Source organism: Echinops telfairi, unplaced genomic scaffold, assembly GCF_000313985.2.
Source record: "Echinops telfairi isolate 266 unplaced genomic scaffold, ASM31398v2 ScPeMD7_1;HRSCAF=3_0, whole genome shotgun sequence".
Classification (NCBI taxonomy): domain Eukaryota; kingdom Metazoa; phylum Chordata; class Mammalia; order Afrosoricida; family Tenrecidae; genus Echinops; species Echinops telfairi.
Window position 1 is genome coordinate 24,102,370 of NW_022103896.1, and position 21,400 is coordinate 24,123,769.

The window sequence follows — 21,400 nt, forward strand, 5'->3', positions numbered from 1 at the left end:
TTCTGAGGCTGTCGCTGTTTGCGGGACAGGGAAGTCCAGCCTTTCTCCTTCGACATGTGCCTTAACCCATCTGTGTCCTTCCATGTGGGCTTCTGTTACATAAGCCGCAGTGTTCAAGGGGACTCGGCTCACAGCTACTCTGGATGGTAGGAACATTTTGGGTTATTTTATTACCTTTCCCCTTTATGTTCATGCTAGGGCTTGTTAATGAACAGCGTTTTTATTTTAAGCCGTATTTGCATTAGTGCTGAATTTTACTGTGTGGCTTTGCAATGGCCAGGGGCTTCCTCCATAGCTTACGCTTTTGGTATGAGTTTCATGGTCTCTCAGAGAAGCCTGGTAAAGTTTCCCTTTAGACTCAGTTCCTTTCTCAGTTTGTCCACAGTTGTAGCCACTTCGTCAGGGCCCATCCATTCCTTTTGCCTAAGGAGTCATGTCCCAGAGATAAGACTTGGTGATTCTCTATGGAAATATAGCTCTTAAAAAAAAAAAGGCTGGCTTGTCACTATTGTCACTATTGTGGACGCCATTTTTCCTGCAGCGTCTCATCCAGACTGTGATTCCCTTACACTGTAGGCTCTCCCGATAGCCGAGTGACCCACGGGCATCAGTTATAATAACAGCTCCCAAATTTTCAAGCTGGGCACACACACACACACACACACACACACACACACATAGACATATCCATGTGCGCACACATGTGCCCACATAATGCGTGCCTACTTTGTTTTTCAAAATTACATATTTATAAGACATATCTATTAGAAAAGCAGCCGTGTGATTATAATGAATGAACTCTTTAAAAAGTACACGGCCAGAAAGGGACACATGGTCTCAAAACATGAGAGTGAAACTAGTCACACAATTCGAAGTCCGTCATCAGAATCACGACATGGTACACGCAGAAGCTGTTCAAACAACAGCGTAGGAAACAACCTACGCAAAGCACACACCGTTTCAACACCACCAGGCTGGCTTTTATTAGAAAGACCGGAAATAACCAGTGTTGGTGAAGATGTGGAGAAATGGAAACCCTCCTCCGTGGCTGGTGAGCTTGTCGAAGAGGGCATAAGCGGTGTGAGCAGCGTGGCTGGTCCTCCGGAAGCGAACTGTAGCGTTAACATGCAATCCAGCGAGCTCCGCACCAGACTGTACTCCAAAGACTTGAATCCCGCAAGTCAAAGGGGTGCCCGTGCCTCGGTCGGTGCACACGCAAAATAACCAAAAGGTGGAAGCACCTGGACAGATGAATGAACAAAGAAAACAGGGCAGATAGAAAATCAGAATGTTATCCAGCCATAAAGAGAAATGAAGCCCTGACGCATGTTACAGCATGGAAGCATGGATAAATCTGGAAAGCCTTATGGGAGATATACTTTATGATTGTATTTGGGTTTTTTTGTTTTTGTTTTGCCCCCCCACCCCCACCCCTGCCCTATGATTGTATTTGTACGAACTGCTTAGCATGGACACACACAGAGATGGGTGCTTATTTGTGGCCACCGGGCATGTGCATAGGGCACAGGGCAACTGTGAGTTGAACGAACTCGACCCCAGCCAACAACAGTAACAACCACCAGGGATGTTTGGAGGGAGGTACAGAACAGTTGTTATTTCAGAGGCAGTGAGTTTCTGTTCAGGGCAAGGAAGAAATTTAGAGATGGGATAGATAGCATGGTGAATACAGTTAATGTCACTGAAATCGACACATACACATGGTTAAAATGACATGCTTTGATACTATGTGTCTTCCAACCATAAACAAATTAAATATCAGTCAAACTAATACATAGCAAATCCTATAGGGCCAGAGGAGCCATATTGATGTGATGGGCTGCTGACCACCAAGTCAGTAGTCCGACCAGCTGTGCTGTGGGAGAAACGTAGCTTTCTGCTCCTGTAAAGAGTTACAGTCTCAAAACCCAAAGGGGGCCAGTCTAGGTCCCATAGGTCTCAATGAGTCTACATGGACTTGACGGCTGTGAGGGGGAAGCAAAAGGAACACATGGTAGTATTCACATTGTCTAAGGGCAATGAGGATGAGCATTGGGATTTTCTATTGATAGGAAAAGGGTTCTCTAATGAGAACACTGAAATGTTTTCTTGGGCGCTGCAGTTGGTTGTATTTGGAGTGCAAAGTAACCCGGAGAAGGCAGAGTTAATGGATGAGTGACTGGCGTTTCCCTTTGGTCTAATCGAGATCGATGTGCAAAGAAGGTAGGGAGTCCTAGAAATTGCTGCAGAATTTCCGAAATGAGACTTGCAGAGGCTCTGAAGGATATCTCTTTTGTCATTTTGGCGAATACCTTATGTTTGCTAAGAAAGTCAGTTGCGTATTATATATGTATATATCATTTAATTCAAAACAAATCACAGACATGCTTGTATTCTCAGACCTTGGAAATTAGGGAAACTGAAAAATGGAACCTTCCATCTCTCCATCACGACTATTTTTCCATGTGAAATTTCAGGCACAGGGAGCCATTGCTGCAGGAGGGTAATTCGATAACTTATTTTGAAATGCATTCGTTGAGCTCATTATAATTCCCTGTGCATCTAACAAAAGGCGTGTGACCGTGGAGGTCGAAAGAATGAACTGTGGTTGGTCCCACCGGCGAGCCCCCTGCCCCTTTTGGACAATCTTTAACCCGGCACCCACTGGTGTTTTAGCTAAAGTGGAGTTTTGTGAAATTTAAATGATGTCACATCTGAAATCGATGCCAAGAACCAATGTGGCAGTTGCTAAATTTTGTGAAGCTAAAATCCCTGGTTACGAAAAAGAGTACATGTCACAGATGAGTAGTTAGTAATGACTTCAGTTTAGCAGGAAAAGAGCAATTCCCATATGCTGATTCTAGTCTTCTAACAAAGAATGTTATAGAAAGATTGCACAGTATTTAACAAGCTGTGAGTTAATGTGACAGTGTCAGAGTATCTGGTTCCAGAAGGATAATCACTTTACCATATTCCTTCAAAAATATTTTAAGTCATATTACAAAACAGAAAAACTCGCCACACATGAATCCAGACTGCTCTCCCCGGCATTGCGCCTCCCGCTTCCCGAGTTTAGTTGAACAACTGAAAATTGCTAGAGATGCTTGATCCTAAATACCTGCGCAAATGAGTCGCATTGTTAGACTGACGGACTTCCTGTGTAAGGGCGAGTGGGTGGAAGCAAGAATGCTGCTGCTGCTGGTTTCCAAGACAGAGTTTGCCGTTGATCAGTTTGAAGCTCACTGCTATCCATTTTCAGTTTGAACATTAACTACATCCTTTAAACTTTATGGGCACCTGAGACATCCAGAAAATGAGCTAAAACTGTATTGCTCCCAACGTTTTGGAAGACACGCTGTGTTCAGACTTTGGCATTATTAAAAAAATCAATAAACAAAAAAAAAACCAGAGCGGTTGCTATCCAGTTGATTTTGGCGCATGGTGAGCCCTTGGGTGTCAGCACAGGACTGTAGTTGGACTTTTCAGTAGTTGGACTTTAGGAGATCCATCACCAGGGCTTTCTTTTCAGGATCAGCTGGGTGGACCCAAACCACTGGCCTTTGAGTTCTAGCAGAGCTGATCCACTGTTTGTACCACCTGGACCTCCTGTTGGGACCGTCATCTGGATAATAATCAACAAGCGGGGCTCACTCTTTCTCCACGACTTAGTCTCTCCTGCATCTTCGTCTTAGCACTCTGATTTCCTGCCTCCTAAGAATGCTGACGAAAGTGGTGCATTTAATGTAAGAATTGAAGGCTTTCTGCTCTTTTGCTAAAGCTTCGAACTCACTGAGCATCATTTTGCTACTGAAAAAGTTATTAAACGCAGGGGTGGGCGTATTTAAAAAAGAAAGGTCGTAAACTTAGAGTAGAATATTGTATCCTTGGACTGTTCAAGTAATTTTCTAGTTTAAGTAGATAGCTGTATTGTAGAGATCTGATGGCAGTAAAGAGAGGAACAGAATGCATGGTGGGACACATGAATTTCTAGAAGATGCCTTTTCGATAAAGTAATTTGAAAGTTGATAATTAAATGAGATGCAAACATGGCTATGTTTTGAGATTATTTTCTCATCTTCCATTTGCTTAAGACAATCCCTGGAAATCAATTAAGCAGTTCTGATGCCTGTCAAACCACCAGAGGAGCATATATGTTAAGCCTATCAAATACTAGGTACTTTAGGAAGTTTCCATAACGATGACATTCTTTGGGACCAAATGGGACAGTTCTAGCCTGTCCTGGAGGATAGCTGCACATTGCAATCGACTCAATGGCAATGGAATAGCTCGTTCAAATAGATAGTGGTGCTCTTGTATTAGTGCGTCCTTCATTAAGTTGTCGTAGGCAAAGGATCGTCTACTGCTACCACTTGATTTATGGTATCCTCAGTGTACAATTCTGTTTTAAGAGAAATGTCCATTTAAAGCAGAAAAGTCTGTAGTGACTTTCTGTTTTTAAGTGAGAACAATTCAGTGAAATTAGCTGTTCTTTTACTACCTGAACATGATGTTTAGCGGTGCCGGAAGTACAAGCTCTTGCCTCCCCGTGAATCTCAGTCCTCATTCAGCATATACTGAGCGCCTGCTGTGCGTGCTGTGTGCTGCCTTCTAGGCGTTTACAATCTAACTGGGGAAGCGTGAGAGAGCCATACACCAATGATTAGAGCACACTGTCTTTTTACACCATACTCCAGGTCGTATCATCTTAATTTGTACCCTCTTCTATTTTCATTCCTTTTAAGAGATAACGGTAAAATATGCAAATTACACATATTATAGGAAAATACAGGTAAGTACAAAGGAGAGGGTAAAAGTCTGACCCCAAAGCACTGCTGCTTATGCCTCCATCATCCTTACAGTTTGTACGTGGTGTGTGTGTGTGTGTGTGTGTGTGTGTGTGTGTGTGTGTTTGCTTGAGGGTGCAAGCACATACACACTTTTCCTTGGATTTATTCTGTTCAATTTTCGAAAAAACAAAACCAAACCAGTTTTGCCGCAATTTGCTTTTGGAAGTACAATGAGCTCTCCACCCACAATTCTTTGAAAGACTTATTACCACAAACTATTTTGGCTAAAAAGTCTATGTTGGCGTGTGCCTAAAGTTACCTTCTTGGCTGTAACCAAAAACTCAAATTAACATGTTTGACTTCCTGTGCTTATGCCTTTAGCTACTCCAATGTAGAGCCCCAATGCATTCCTCTTTGGAATGGACTAATTCCTGCCTAAAAGTGACCTGGGTTTGAAATACTTCAAGAACGAATTCCCTGTGGGTGGGGTGCAGTCGGGGGACTGGAGTACACCTCAGGTATTGGCGACTCATTATCTGGTGTTCCATATTTATGACAACACTAACAAGTCTCCTAGCCAACTATTTGGGCGTCATTGATGCCTATCTGTGAGTAACGAACACCTATGTCCTTGATGGGATCTCTGGCTAGCAGGGTGGAGAGAAGGCTAGGGTGGGGTTTATGGGGGTCGGGGCTGAAGCAGAGGCAGGCAACCAACGTCTTCAGGGTGGGCTACCTACCCTGGTGCCTGGGAGGAAACAGAACTCCAAGGTCTAGTCCTAGCTCCCAGTCTTAGAGGGACGGACAGGGTTGTGGTCAGAAGGGACCTTCTCTTTGGACCCTAATGGAGCCTAATGATAAGTAAAGAGTAGTTATATTCCTATAAAATGGAATTTTAGATGAAATCTTATTACCTAGATCTGAAGTCTGCCCAGTCGGCCATTACAGATCTGGCTTGAAACAAAGGCGTGTGTTGACTGAGGTTTTCCTGGCCATTATTGTAACTACCGACATGGATCAGAATGTGCTAGTGGGATCATCACTGAGTTTTTGACTAAATTCTGAGCGAATGCCCAGTGGGTTAGAAAGACTGGTCCTTTTGGAAGGCTACTTCAGTTTTCAAGTTACTCTGAACACTGTATGACATTCTGCACATTTTGTAAGAAAAGAGTTCAAATGATTCTTAATAAACAGAGCTAACAGGCACTCAGCAGAAAGGAAGAGATAAAGGTACCCCATTCCTGACTTGTTGATGTGGTTAGGTTCCAGAAATCACCTCGTTATGGGACAGCTTATGGGAAAATGGACGATGACCACATCAGATCATGAAATGGAGAATGAGTGTGTCCTGATATAGCTACCAAATCACACCACTCCTATATTACTGCCAGATTTCATCGGGATATAACCGCCAGCTTACTAAGAGTCGTGGCCCAGCCAAGTTGACAGATGATGACCTTAACCATAACAGCCAACGCCACTCTGCCTCCATTCTTAGATTTCATTACTTAGCTTTTGTTACTGCCAGATGTATGTTGTTACTGCACACAATAGTCAGGCTTTTTATTAGTCATAAGTGTGAAATGTCAGATAATGAGATAGTCAGTGTGGAGTAGATTTAGTATATAAGTCAATAGATTTATTTTTGTCTTTGAGATAAACTTTAAAAATGTTCACTGAGAATTATTTCCTAAGCAAGACTTACACACTTACTATACTGGTCTTGAGGATACCATTATGAATGACTATAGCCAGACAGGAATACCAATATCAGAATAGATAACTACAGTACTCTTCACCACAACGATAGCTTGACAACCAAACCAAAACTCATTGCCATCGAGTCAATGCCGACTGACTCATAGCGACCTTCCAGGACAGGCTAGTACTGTCCCTTTGAGTTTTCAAGACTGTAACTCTTTGCAGGAGTAGACAGCCTCATCTTTCTCCATAAACAACATATCATAAATGCTCAAATAATCTATATTAATGTACAAGCTAACAAACCTAAATCATTAACCATCTCTTCTCGACTGCAAAGCATATATGAGGTTTTTGAGTTCTTGATCTCAAGATTTTGAAATCTTACTGATTTTTGAAATATATAACTTCTCTTTATTTTTTAACTTTCTCTCTCTAAGTACACTCTTCACATCACCTTTTTATAGTCTCTTCTGTTTAGAAACCTTGAGGGGGGCAGCCTCATCAACTGGACTGCAAGGTTCTATCACACACACACTCACACACACACATACACATACACGCATTTGAAAGAGGATATCTGTGGACGTATATTTACTTTTGCATATCTGCCCATGAAATAAATGTGGTGGATTATCCAGGGGGCAAAGTAAAGTAATACAATTTTTTTTTAAAAAGACTTTCTCACTAACTTTTGCAACTATATATTAGACATGAAACATCTGTTTTAGGGACTCGGATTCTCCTCTCTCTCTTGAACGTATGTTTATATTGGACTTTAAATCCTTGGTTTCTTTCATTCCTCTCTCTGGGAAGCTTTTTTTCCTCTCTCTTTTCTCTACATTGCAGTAGTATAAAGAAGCCCATGTGGTGCTGTCAGGTTTGTGTTGGGCTGCCAACCACTAGGTTGGCAGTTCAAACCTACCAGTCCCGTCTCTGGAGAAAGATGAGGTTACGTCTCCCATAAAGCTTGATAACTTCAGACACTCTTTATTGGATGCTTTGCATCCATGCGGACTCACCGATGGTGGACGGGGTGCAAAAGCTGGTCACAGGAGCCCTGGTAGTGCAGTGGTGACAGAGCTTAGCTGCAACCTGAAAGTTCATTGCGTAGACCCCCCCAGCTGCTCCAAGGGAGAAATATGTGACTGTTTCTGTGAACATGATAGCCAGGGAAACCCCATGGGAAGGTCTGCTGTGTTCTCGAGGGTCACTATGAGGTGACATCCACTCAAGGACTGTGAGCTTGGTTGGTGTTGCGTTTTGTGGTTTTATAGCTGCTGTGTACGTCATACTTCTCCTTCAAGTTTATCATCTGATCTACTGTAGTTGTTCCCAATTGATCACATAGTCTTCTGTGATCTGTGGTCACATTGCCTTCTTTTATCAAGAAGGAAATAGCCTTCACCCCTGTCCTGTGGAGCCCTGATGGTTTGGACCATCAGCCTTTCTGTTATCTGCCCCAATGCTTAACCCACTGTGCTACCACCACTCCTTGTAGGAAAAGGGAAACTATTTACAAAATAATAGAAAATGTGAAATAGGTCTATTTTTCTTTCAGGGCGTTTATTGTTTGGCTACTACTAATGACAGTATTAATCTTGAGCTCTTCCTGCCTTGTGACATCACTAAGCTGCTTAGTGTCACTCTTGCATCTTGGACAAAAATGGCAAACTCCTTAGAAAGTAACGATTTCCTCTTAAAGTTTATTCTCCGCTTTTGTACCTAGCACACTGTTTTACATCTAGAAGACTTTATAAGTACATACTACCTGAATGAATTCATCGAATGGACGTTCTCTAAATATGAAAAATGGTCATAGAAGGTATGCATGGCATTCAGTGTTGGTTTGGCACTTGACTTTTCAGCCCGATGGTGAAAAGTGGTTTATGAAATCATTAATACTGGGCCTGTGAGAAGTTTAACACCAATGCAACTTTATCTGTTGTCTGTTGTCTCAAGTGAGAAACAGTGAGCATGATTCTGTTTGTGAGAGGAGAAACCTTGGTCCACTTCCTTACATAGATATAAAGGAACTCTGTCAGACAGAGGCAGAATCTGCCAAACTTCTTCCACAAAGCAGAAACTCCGTCTACCTTATAGCATATCCAGAATCTAGATGTGTGAAGCATGTGAACAGCCACAGGATCATTCCATTGGCTACTTTCCCCACCCCAACTCTGAGGAGCTCCAATGTTCTCATTTGTAAAGTGGGACTAACAACTCCCTTGCTGGCGTGTGGTGAGGATGAGATGAGGAAATTATGTAAGTCAGGAAACAAACGCCTGGTGCGTAGTAGGTGTTCGTCTGCTTCATGTAGCTTGCTTCTGTGTCAGACTTCACGCAGGCCATGATACTTCATCACTCCAGCTCGAGCCGTTGATCGATCTCTTTGCAGCAACAATGCCAAATTGGAATTAAGGACACGTCACTCCTCCCTCCCATTTCCTTGTCCCTTGATTATCTTTTCCCCTGCTAGGCTGTCTGCTGCTTCCTGCTTTGATTTTTGCATCTGCTCTCTCTTCAAACCTTCCACCCTTTCAGGTCCCTTTTGTCTGGGGCTCCTTGTTTTCTCTTCTCGAAGTCCCCTTTCCTCTCCTCGACCTCCTGATGCCTGCCTCGGCACATCCAGACTCAGAGGCGCTGCGGCGTGGTTTGGTGAGCTGGCTGCAGCGTTCCTCCCCGGGCCTTGAGTTCCTCAGCAAAACAGAGCAGCTGCTACGCTTTCTTCTCAGGTGTTTTTGACTCCTCCATGTGTTTTCTAGAGCCACCTCCGTTTCCATGAGAAACCATAACACTCACACACACACACACTCACACACACACACACACACACACACACACTTTTTAGCTGTAAAGTGCACAAAGTTACAAGCCATAATCAATGAATTCTTAGTAAAGAGACTCAGATGTGTAATTACCTCTCATATCAAGAAATAAACATCACTGATGCCCCTTCCTATTCTCAGCTTCCCCGTGTTGCCCCAGAATGAATTACTCAGTCTCTTGACGGCTAACACTTTAGATGGATGTTCCTTATATTTGAACTTACATGCATTAAAATCCATTCATTTGTATGCATTAAAATATGCATTTATGATGGTGCGTGGTGCCTTACGTTAATCACTGTGTATGTGTGAAGTTTTTTCATATTGTATATAGCTTGTTCGTTTTAATTGCCTCGTAGAGTTCAATTAAAGGACCACATACTACATTGTGTAGTCTTAAGCTGCAACTTACTTGTCTGGTGTATTGTTCATGTGCATTACGATTGTTCCATTTGGTCAGCTGAAATAATGATGGTGTTAGCATTCTGTGTGTGTGTGTGTGTGTGTGTGTGTGTGTATTTGCACCATTCCAGGCAACTGCAGTTCCTAGGTATCTGATACCTGCATTTTGAGGCTTTTTCTGTTGTTTCCCCCCAGTATATATCACCTATTTGTCTAAAAAGAAAAAAAATGCACATGTTTTTATAAGTTGCACTATTAGTACAAAACATTTTAAATTCTGGAATGTTAAGAAATTGTATAGTGAAAAATTTCACATGGAAATTTAAAGTGTTTACATGAAATGTTAATAGATATTTAAATAGTGTGATAAATTAATATAGTCATGCATCTATATATATGACTTTATAAAATTGAATTTTCTGATTAGAATATTTTCCTAGAGTTTTCAAACTTGTAGAGTGCTTGTATTTCTAATGAACCAAGCCTCTATGTGTGTAATTCAGTTGACAGATATTTTCAGTGTCCAAAATCAAGTAGACATCTATAGAGATCAAATCAAACCATCATAGTTATGATGCAGAGTTTTTGAAAAAAAAAAAGGGAAGAGCTCATTTTCTACTATCTGTGCTTTTAGATCTAGACTGTGCACCTAAAGCTATGATGATCTTGTTTCGTTCATTTCAACTGAAGTAGAGAGGATCTGTGCATTCAGTTACTGTGTGTTCTGATTTGGTCTGCTGATATGCTGATGAGACAGTTTTACCTTTGATTCTCCTGAGCCTAATTAATGTCAAGAGATTTGGGTGTTTCTTGAAGGGAAAACAATATGCAGAAATCTCCAAGTTCTAACATCTATTCATCTGATAAGGTTTTGATGTGTTCCTGCTCTATGGTTGGCTACTCTCTGCGGTAAAGGACCATGTCATTCTCACCCAGCGTTTTAAAATCCTACACGCCCCACTTCCCCCTTAGGTTGCTTTATTACTCTCTAGTTTGAAAATATCCTTCAACTGAATTACATAGAGGCAGAAATTACCATAGTGTGTCATAGATAATGACGAGTCAAGTATCATGTGTATTGCACCTGAGAAAAGATCAAGAATCATCATTCACACACACACACACACACACACACACACACACACACACACACGTTGTTTGGTATTGTTGGGTCAATTCTGACTGATCGTGACCCTGTATAACAGAGTAGAACTGCCTTAAAGGGTTTTCTACATAATTATATCTCTACTGAGTATATAGTAATATGGATGGGTATATGTGTTAGTCTGGGTAGACTAGAGAAACAAAATCATAGACACTCATACAAGAGCATTGAATATTGAGAAAATATCCCAGCCCAGGTCAGATCAAGTCCAGAAGTCCAATATTAGCCCTCATGTCCAATATCAATTCCTTTTCAGACTCATGAAACACATGCAATGACTCAGAATGCAGGGAGATCACAGACCAGTGGGAAGAAAGTCTTGTGGATCCAGTAGCAGTAAAGGCATCTCGGTGCTGGTGTGGCTCTCCAAGTGGCTCCTCCAGCTCCAGGACTCTGGCTGCATCAGCGTAGCTCCATCAGGCTCATTTTCAGTAATGTCTCACAGGGAATGAGTGTGTGTCCCACCTCCAACGAGATATTTGTCACCTTGGCAGCGGTTCTCAACCTGTGGGTCGCAACCCCTTGGGGGTTGAACAACCCTTTCACAGGGGTCGCTCGATTCATAACAGTAGCAAAATGACAGTGATGAAGTAGGAACAAAAATAATTTTATGGTTGGAGGGGGTCACCGTAAACATGGGGAACTATATGAAAAGGTCACGGCATTAGGAAGGTGGAGAACCACTGCCTGAGTGGCTCCAAATGAGGTCCTCAAGCTGCGACCTGATGGACAAGTTAAACTCCACCCCTTCACTCTTAAGTCTCAAATGGACAACAGGTTATGTAACAGGTTATGTAACCACAGTATATAGTGATGTTCATCATATTAATAATTATCCATCTGATCTGGAGGACTTTATACTCAAGAAGGGCAGCTGAGAACAAAAACACGTTGTTACAATGTGGCATGTGGCAGGGACACAGAGGCCTCAAGTACCACAGGTGAAGTGCCGCAGGTTTTGTAGTGAAGGAGACTGACTTTTGTCTGCAAGCCTTGTGACAGGTTTTGTGGAATTGGTAATTCTACACATGACATCCTTGTGAGTCAAGTGACACAGGGTAGACTCGTTTTTGATGACAATTTTTGTGAAATGTTTCCATACACAGAGTGGTCTCTTGTAAGTTTCTTCGAATGGGGCCCCCTTTCTATCTCTGTGTGCAGTCTTGAAATGTTATTCCTTCAGAAGACTCCAGAGAACCTGTGAGAAATGTTACAGGAAACCAAGGTTTGGACTCTTTCACACTGAACTCTTCCATGTGTTAGGTCTCTGCCTGAGGCATGGGATTTAACTTCTCCAAGCGGTAGGCACTTCATCCATAAAGTTTGAACAATAACAGTCCCCTTTTCAAAGGATCTAAATCAGCATTAAAATCAAATGAGAGTGAAAAAATCTCAAATGAGCACAGTGCCTGGCTCAGAGTAATGCTCCATGCACTCTTTATCACTTACCAATTAAGGGCAGATTCTCTAGCCCAGCTTCAAGATTGTGAGCCTTAAAAAAACAAGTTTAGCTATGATATTTAGCTTCTATCATCATTGCATTAAATTTTGAAAGAACTATTTGTATGACATCTAGAATCTGGAATCATAGCTATTTCCCCTGCCCCTCACTCAACGGTGCCAGGTGTCCATAACAAGATGGACCGAGAAATGAAATGACTAGTTCGGCAGCAAACGATGAGAAATCTTTTCTATAGGGTGTGTGTGTCTGGCTAGGGTCTTAAGGGTATATTCCAGTTGAAAGTGAAGGTTGCCGACGTTGCTGGTATAAATAAAATAGTTGTTTAATGTGAGCTTATTTCTGCCCCGACACAAGTTCTGCAGTTGTAGACGTCAAAAACAGACCACCAAGTCACTATTCTTTGTCTCATGTGTAAAAGTCCAGGTAGTACCTGTGGGACCCAGGAATTACCTGGACATATGGTTCTCTCTGTGGGCTTGGGCTTCACTGTGACCTCAACTTCTTATCTGACTTTGTGGTTCAACTTCATTCTGTGTTCTAGCTCGACTTTGGAAACTATCCAGTCTGTTTGGATTGTGTTGGTTTCTTTGTCATCTTTTGCTTTAATTCCTTTTCTACATTGTCCAGGAAGGTGAGTCAGAAAGACGTTAAGGTTGTAGACCATCCCACCAAACCAATACCACCAAACCCATCGGCCCTGAGGAGTTGATTCCAACTCCTAGTGGCCCCATAGGACACTGTAGAACTATCATTTGGGGTTTCCGAGTCTGTAAATCTCTATGGGACTAGAAAGCCTCATCTTTCTCTTTCAGAATACCTAGTGGGTTCGAACTGCTCATCTTGAATTTAGCAGTCCACAACATCACTTGTTATGCCACCTTGGCACCCAGACAGTATCACAAAGGCGGGGCAGAGGCAGGGAGGCGATTGTAATCTAGGTCCACAGGAAAATAGATACATAAAATCTAAATTGATTACTCTGGAATGGGTTGTAATGAACAGCAGTGATCCTATTAGCTTCACAATGAAACTGGGCTCCCAGGGAGGTCAATGGCTGTCACTTTCCTGAGAAACACAGCACAGGAGAGAAAGCTCCTAACTGCTAGTGGAAAGGGCGGTGCTTCGAGTCCGCTGGCTGCTCCTAAGGAGCAAGGTGTGACAGACAGTCTGCTTCCACAAGATTACAGACTGAGAAACTACACTGACGGTGTACTGAGAAACTACACTTATGGTGTAGTTCTACTTCGTTCTCAGTGACAGTCTTAAAGTCGTAATGGAGGTAGGTCACAAGCTGTTCTTTTCCCCTCTCAGGCCTTACTTCCTGAGTTTCCTCTCAGGTTAGCATTCTACCTGCCTTATTCGTGGAGCCAAACCTCGCGGCAGACCGAGACTGAGGAGGTTGGAGGAAATGGGACTTACAAATAACTAGGTAGAAGCCAATGAGCTGGATGTACGCTATTAGATAAGACGTTTGGCCATTTGAAAACTACTGATTGCAATTAAATATGTGAACTCTGGATCCCTCTTAGGTTTCGGAACTGCTTTTTGCAGTACTATATCTCGTGAAATACTTCAAAACATTAAATGACTATTCGCCCTCTTTCGGTTCCAGGCTTAATTAAAGAAAATACTATCTATGATTTTTAAAAATATAAACTTGATTCTAATCAGATAGAATTTTAAGTTATTGCAAAGATATGAGACACACTTGCTAGTGAGGGGTCTTATTTGATGAGCACAGAAATAATTGCCGCAAACAAAGTTGGGGTTTCTTCATACCACGATAGCTGCCTCTAGTGATTTAATCCAGGTAGGAAATCGGGTTTAGATCCCTAGGTGTGTAAGTTAGCACAGTTTGCACAGCTGCGATCATGATGCACATGGATGTTCATCTGCTGCCTTGTTGGCTGCCATTCTGCGCTGTTGCACATTTTGTAAAATGGTGGTTCTCACTCTTTCATGCAAATACATCCTGGGCTTCTTTTAATGCTGATAACCAGACTGAGAAATGACAACAGCATGCCTTGTAAAGATTCCACTTGGGAGTGAAGCATCTTGATTTTCCTGCCAGGTTAATAAGGATACTGTTTCTTTGAAAAATACCGCCCTTTGCTTTAAAACATTGGTTCTATTTCTTCCTTGGAAAGCACTGTTTAGCACACCATCTCCCTTCTGTGCTCAGCAGAACATTAGTTTTATTGGGTAAGTGGCATTATGTGACATGAAGCCAAATAAGATTGGGAAATTCCAATCCAAATTGAATAGACTTTCCCCCTTCTCTGCTGCCTAGAATTTCTCAGAATCTTAATCCTTAATATACTCTGTGGATATGTGAGGAGGGGGTATAATGTATACAGTTTCCACTAAACCTAATTTGACCATGGAACTGCCTTACATTTTTTCCCCCCGCTTGAGGCTAAGCTCATGAGAAGAACATTGAGAAAAATCTTGGGATTTCTTGTCATCTGTGCTTACACAATAACCAAAGTAAAATCCCAGACAGAGTTTAGCTAAATTTGGGAGGACCTAAGCAGAAAGTTCTGAATTAATGGGTTTGCTTTGTTTTGTTTCTAATGTTATTTTAATTTTAGGAAAAGCTTTCAGGTTGACTACCGACCCAAAATTGTGCAGCGATTTTGGGTGTTCTTCTTCTCCATGTATAAAACTTTCTCATTAGATGAAATAGGACGTTTCTTGTCTCTGGTCAAAAGTTGCCTTCCAGTATAGCTTTTCTTAGGAAAAAAATTTTAAAAGAAGAGTTCTTTTTGGGGGAAAAATACAATGGACTTACAAATACGAGAGAAAAAACGATCCCCATTCGTGTGTGTGTGTGTGTGTGATTTGTTTTTATAAGAGAAAAAAAATGAGGCTAGATTGGTTAAATCAGCAAGCAGTAAGTACTAAATAGGGTGGTAGACACACCAAATATCATGTCTGTTTTGTGTATTTATGATGTGTAGTAAAACATCGATCAGTGCTGTTCACTAATTTATATGCATGAAAATAAGTCTGAACACAGAACGAAGACGCCTGCCTTCTTGGCCCTTACTTCTATCGATGCTCTGAACGGCTGGCCGACTGGTTTCCCTCGCCTGGATTCAGGGGCTACTTCCTTGTGGTGGGTGAAAGCTTTGCTTGTTGCCTATCTAACTCTCCCGCCAAGGTTACTTGTCAGGCCCTTGGTCCATAGAAAGGTGCTGGAATCCGCTTGATGGCAGCTTGGGTAGTAGATTCAGTCTTGGGTACACGGATTCAGGGATGGTACATGGTTTATGACTTAGTTTGTGAGTTTCTGGGGTTTTTTTAAGGAGGAAAAGTAGCATACATACCTTCTTCCCTTTTATCCTTTGTATCTTTATATGTTAAAATACATTACCAGTCTAAGTTCTCAATTGGTGTATACAACACTTGTGTCCAGCGTGTTGTTCTTTAAAAAAGAACAGCAACCGCAATAAAACGAACGTAAACCTTGCCCGTATACTCAGTGTATGAGGGAAGACAGTGAGCACTCTCATGAAGTCGATTATCTTCGTGATGTGCTTCCTTTAGATTCAGTGTATTGTGTGTGGGTTCAAAGTGACCAAAAAAGGATTTGTGGTGGTCGATGTGGTTTTCTTATAGGAAGATTGAGCATTCATATTGGAATGGACATAAGAGTTGGGGTTTTCTTTCTTATGGAAGAACCAAAGAAACCCAAACCCACAGCCACTGAGTCAATTCTGACTCATAGCGACCCACTATAGGGTTTCCCAGATTGCCAGTCTGTAAGGGAGCAAGCTCATCTTTCTCTGGCTGGTGGGTTTGAACAACCAGCCTTGTGGTTAGCACCCCAATGCCTAGCCTCCAGGTGTCCTTTTCCAGTGAAATAGCAGATGGGAAGACAGACAAAGCAACGCCAGACATGATCTCCAGCTGCCACATAGTGACTTTACACTCAAAGCGTCCTGTGTGTGTGACAGCAGCATTGGCTTTTCCAGTGAGTGATCTTGGGAAGTAATTGCCACGTCTTTCTACTGAAGTGCTTCTGGGTGGACTTCACCCATTCACCTTTTGGTGAGCAGCCATGGGACCTTTTGCACCAACCAGGGGCTCCCTTTAATAAACAAAGATGTTTTTTCAGCAAATGCTCTTAAGAAATTCAAAGGCATTCCTACCAAGCATAGCAGTGGGGACTATTTTTGTTATCAGTGGAACCTAATTAACGTACAAATACAATGTCAATTCACATCATAACTATCAAGATAAATGGAGGCATTTATATTTTTCTATGGGCTACTCTTTTTGAACTTAAGTGTTATGTTTGGCCCTTGTCCCAGGGACCAGTTAAAATATTTGAAGTTTAACAATGAGTTGAGCCTGGCCCATGTGAAAATGCAAAAAATCAGCTGAGCTTGTTTGAATCAATAGTTGTCATTGTGGATTATTTAAAAAAATTTTTTGAGAGGAAAACCTATTCATGTATGGGGAAAATGAATAGTAACATTTCTCAATTTGCTTAGTGAAATTGCGATCTTATACAAATCAGAGTTTTCCATACATTTGCCTCCCACCTGTTATGAAAGGAAAGAGAGTCAGTTCTTCTTCCTTTTTGATAACGTATAATGAATACTTGCTTCATTTTAATTATCCCATTGATTTCTAGCATGAAGTCATTTGAAAGCAAAAGGTATTATAAGTTTCTTATAAATGTTATTTCATTTGAATAAAATCCTTTAACATATATGTGTATATGCATGTATATATAATATGTTTAACACACAATACCAATGTGTAATATAATAATATAGGATATATTAATACATATCCCAAATGAGTCTGCATATATTCATGTAGATTTGAAGACTCATTTGGGTCATGTGACATGATTACTTACCAGGCTATCTACTTTTCCTAGACAAGTACATTTGAAATGAGATAGCTAAAATATGGAGAGCATAGCTTGATGAAGTAAAAGCCTAATAAAATGTGTTTGGGCCAGCATCAGGCCTCTTTGAAATAGGATATCTAAATAGTGTGCATTTTAGAGAGGCTTGGGTGAGTCCAAGGGTCCAGATGACTATTAATGAGCTTCATGCTCTGAAGCATATGCTAATAGAAGTGATCATTTTGGATTAATTTGATGTGAATTAATAAGAGATTTATTTGAAGGGAGTTGTTTGAAGGTGATGACATTTAAATCTCAACAGGATTTACCATGTCCAAAAAAACCTTTAAAGATTCAGGAACAATCAATTCAGTGAGAGTAAATGAAATAGAACTGGATAGTAAAGAACAGGGTCTGACACTGGATTTATGAAGTTTGAAGCAATTTACAAAAAATGCAACTTACCATTGAAGTATTGCCCTGGAGTCTAAAGAAATAGAAAATGCTTAAACTCCTTCAGTAATTCTTGGGTTTGTGAATTGGATAAACAGTTTCCTTGCATTTTATAGTTCACTTAAGCAATCTGATTTTGATCTGTATATGTGGAGTAGACAAGATTCAAGCCACCCCCCCTCTTAACCCAATGAGCAAACACATATGTTCTTGAAAAATGGAACTTTATATGTTGTTCATATGGAAGCTATCTAGTTTGCTATAGGCCCAAGACTTGACCTTTCTTTTATTTTGCTATCACTTGCTTAATACTTGAAATTCTTTGTGGGGGACTTTTGATCAAAAGAAACAATTTGTGATTCCTTTTTTTTCTTTCTTTTAAATTAAAAAAAATAATTAAAGGGACGTGGAATGTGTAATTCATAACTCAGTGCCCTTTGGCCAGTGATATAAATAAGCATGGAAAAATAGCTTCATTAAGGAAAAGACCATCATGACTTCTTCTTTGGTACAAGCTTTGATTTCAAATACTTTGTTATCTAGAAAAACAAAAAGTCAACCTAGTATATATTATGAAAATAAGAACCGCTACTTATAATAAAAATCATGCTCAGCAGGATTGGAGACTGAGTTCAGATTACATGGCCTTCCTGCTCCATGACCCTAGCACACATACATGTGTTACAGTCTTGTCCAGAATATGTGTGCTTACAGTGTAATATATGTATGTATGCCAGACACTCATATCTATGCAAACATATTTGTTTCTTTTGCATAGAAGTTTTACTTTTCTCTGAGAAAGATGACTTCTGAATTATTTTGTGCGTGTGTGTTTTAAAAATATCCTTCTTTAGATGAGAATAACAGTGTGGCCATCTTGTTTGATGGGTTTGGCACGAGGCTGATGGCAAATATACACGTAGTGCCTGAATAAATGCTGAGAAGAACGAAGGACTGCATGAATGGCAGGCACCAGTGATTTAGGCCGACTTCACTTCTTGGTGGTTTAATATTTTATAGTCTTTTACATAATTGGATCAAGGTTTCCCAAGGTAACACAAAGTGCCTAAACCATTAACTAGAGCCATTGTAGAGTCACACAGGTTCAGAGGGCAGGTTAGAAATCATTTATTCTAAACCTCTTACTGTACAATGAAGACGTTAAGTCCAGAGAAGTGAAGGGACTTGCTTTTGGCACGAGATCTGAATCCGATCCAGAACCAGAGACTCAGGATTGCTTCACTCCTTTTTAGGCTTCTGCCACCTTTGGATTCTTTGTTTTCAGTTAAGCTACGAGAGCGAAGGCTTCCGGTTCTCATCTGAAGAAAACCCTCTGAGTTCTCGTCAGCGTTGAGTGGATGGATATGTTAGCTGCGCTCCTTTTTAAAATTAACTGATCGCTGATGATGGTTGAATAATTCATTTCACGATCTTGTTGCAAGGTTATTCAGAGTGATGTATGTAAATGTAATCGATCAATTATCTTATGTATATATGTGACATGAAACGAAATCATTAAGTGGTTAATTTGAGGCGATTTCAAAATATTCATGGGAAAGTTCCATTTTCTTCTAATTCCATTGTTTCCAAGAACATTTTGAAGCACCTTCGTGTCTAGCTAGGCGTTATTGGAAACATCAGCTCCTCTTTGATGTGGAAAGGAATACTGGTAGCACAGTGAGTTAAGCACTGAGTCATGGACCAAATGATGGGTCGTGGAGATCCAATATACAGGCCACCCTGCTCGGTCTCCCTCTTGTTCCTCTGTCTCAGTCCAGTGCTGAGCCTCAGCGCCATTTCATCTTGTCCAGGGTCTTACTCTGTTGTTTTTGACCCCCTGCTTTACCATGCATGATGTTCCTTTCCAAGGACTGCCACTGGCCTGATGGCAGTGAGAGAGTTAGTGGTCTCCTGGTGACCCCTACCGAGCAGTTCTACTCTGCCCTGTGGGGTTGCTATGTGTTGGAATTGACTCTGACAGTTGTTTGGTTGGGTTGTTGCTGGACAGTGCCACTGTGACGGCATGGTTACCGTCTCGGATAGATGTTAAAACACATTCTTAAGAAAAATAACATTGGTCACAGAATTAAGATCTAAGGTGATTGTTTCCATTACATACATCTTTTAAGTGACACTAGAGTATACTATCGTATGACTTCTTATAGTAATAAACTTTTTTCTAAGAGATCATAGTGGAGAGAAAATGTTTTGAGAATGAAGTACAAATGCGCTTTACACAATTGATGTGTGTATGGATTGTGATAAGAGTTGTATGAGCCCCTAATAAAATGTTAAAAAAAAAAGATTTTTAGATTCAGTTTTATCTTAGAAGAAATCTGGTTAGTTGAGAGTAGAAATACATGCTTTTTGCAGATGCACTGTCTTACATCTCAATATAATGAAAATGAATGCATATAGAGCATTTCCCATGGGCTGAATGTATTTAACACATTTAAATATCTTTGCCCTTAACACACTTGCAGTACATGATTTACTTAATCAGGTAAGTAAATACACAATTTTATATATAAATGGAAAGGAGCACTGACTATGAGTTTGACTGGTCAGGTAGAGGTCAGTGGTTCTAATCCACCAGCCACTCCACTGTGGACGCACTGTGGGGCTGTTCTGCTTTGTCCTCTAGGGACGTAGGGAGGAGATCGGACAAAATGGACGATGCAGATGAGGATGGTCTCAAAGTGGGAGGGGGCATAATCTCCATCCAGAGGGCAGTTTTGAATCTCACAATTAGAAGACTGAAATCAGCAAGGTCAAAGTTTGGGTTAGTTTACTGGGTGGTAATGGCTCCTAACCAGAAGGTGGGCTGTATGAGTCCACTCAGAGCAGAACTCTGCTGTGACCCATGTGGCATCACTGTGGGTTGCGTTTGACTCCTGAGCAACTGATGTGTGTGTGTGTGTGTGTGTGTGTGAATTCACATTTTGCTCTGTTATCTAAAATAGTTGCCTGTAGAGCACCTACATTGGCATTTCGAACTTAAATTTTTTTTTGTGTCGTTTGTATGAAGGATATTGCTATGCGAGGGAGGGATCCAGTTTAAAATGGAGTTGTCTAAACTGAAGACTAAGGCCCCTTGGTGTGTTTTAGGTGATGTGTGGTAGACTTTCCCCTAGCAGAGCCTTTGCGGATGTTCATGAATTGAGAGTTTGTGACTCCTACTTTCCACTGTAGGTAAGTATTGTAGCTACTAGAGTTGAGGGACGTGAGAGGTAAATAATTTCACCCGCACCACGGTCTGTCATCCGCAGAAATAAACACTTTCTATCACGATCCTGCTTCTGCTGCTTCCTTTAGGCCCCGGGGAGGGATGGGCTCCTGCCCAGGGCCCGTGCAGGCTTTTATCGGGTATCTTTGAAGCAGCTCAGTGTGCTGGGAGCTGAATGTCTTTTGGAGGTGGTAAACTGAAGCATGTTTGCACCATGTAGGAAGGCAATCTTTTTTTTCTCTTTGTTTTGCAGATGTGCAGATCAGCTCTCAAAAGGTCTTCTGAGTCGTCAGAGCTTCTCCTAAGACCATTGCATTAGCCTCCTGCTAGTTGACTAATAAATTAATAATTGTCAACAGCACTCTAAAGCCACATGCCTTATGAAGTCAATGCTGGGTATGATTTTACAAGTATGTGATCCATTTTTTTCAAGTGAAAATGTTAACTGGGAAAGTTCTTGGCACACAGTGAACTCTAGTGCAATCTGTTATTTGTCTTCGAGATAACAACTTGAG

The 21,400-nt window shown here is 41.2% G+C and overlaps 1 protein-coding gene across 1 annotated transcript in view; it reads left to right on the top strand.

Moving 5' to 3' along the window:
* Positions 1-21,162: 21,162 nt before the first annotated feature.
* TRPS1 (transcriptional repressor GATA binding 1) overlaps positions 21,163-21,400 on the top strand; it is a 217,520-nt gene continuing 217,282 nt past the window's right edge. Inside the window, exon 1 of the mRNA XM_004697423.2 lies at positions 21,163-21,295. Coding sequence (XP_004697480.1) covers positions 21,259-21,295 — 37 coding nt within the window. The 5' untranslated portion in view covers positions 21,163-21,258. The remainder of the gene's footprint in view (positions 21,296-21,400) is intronic.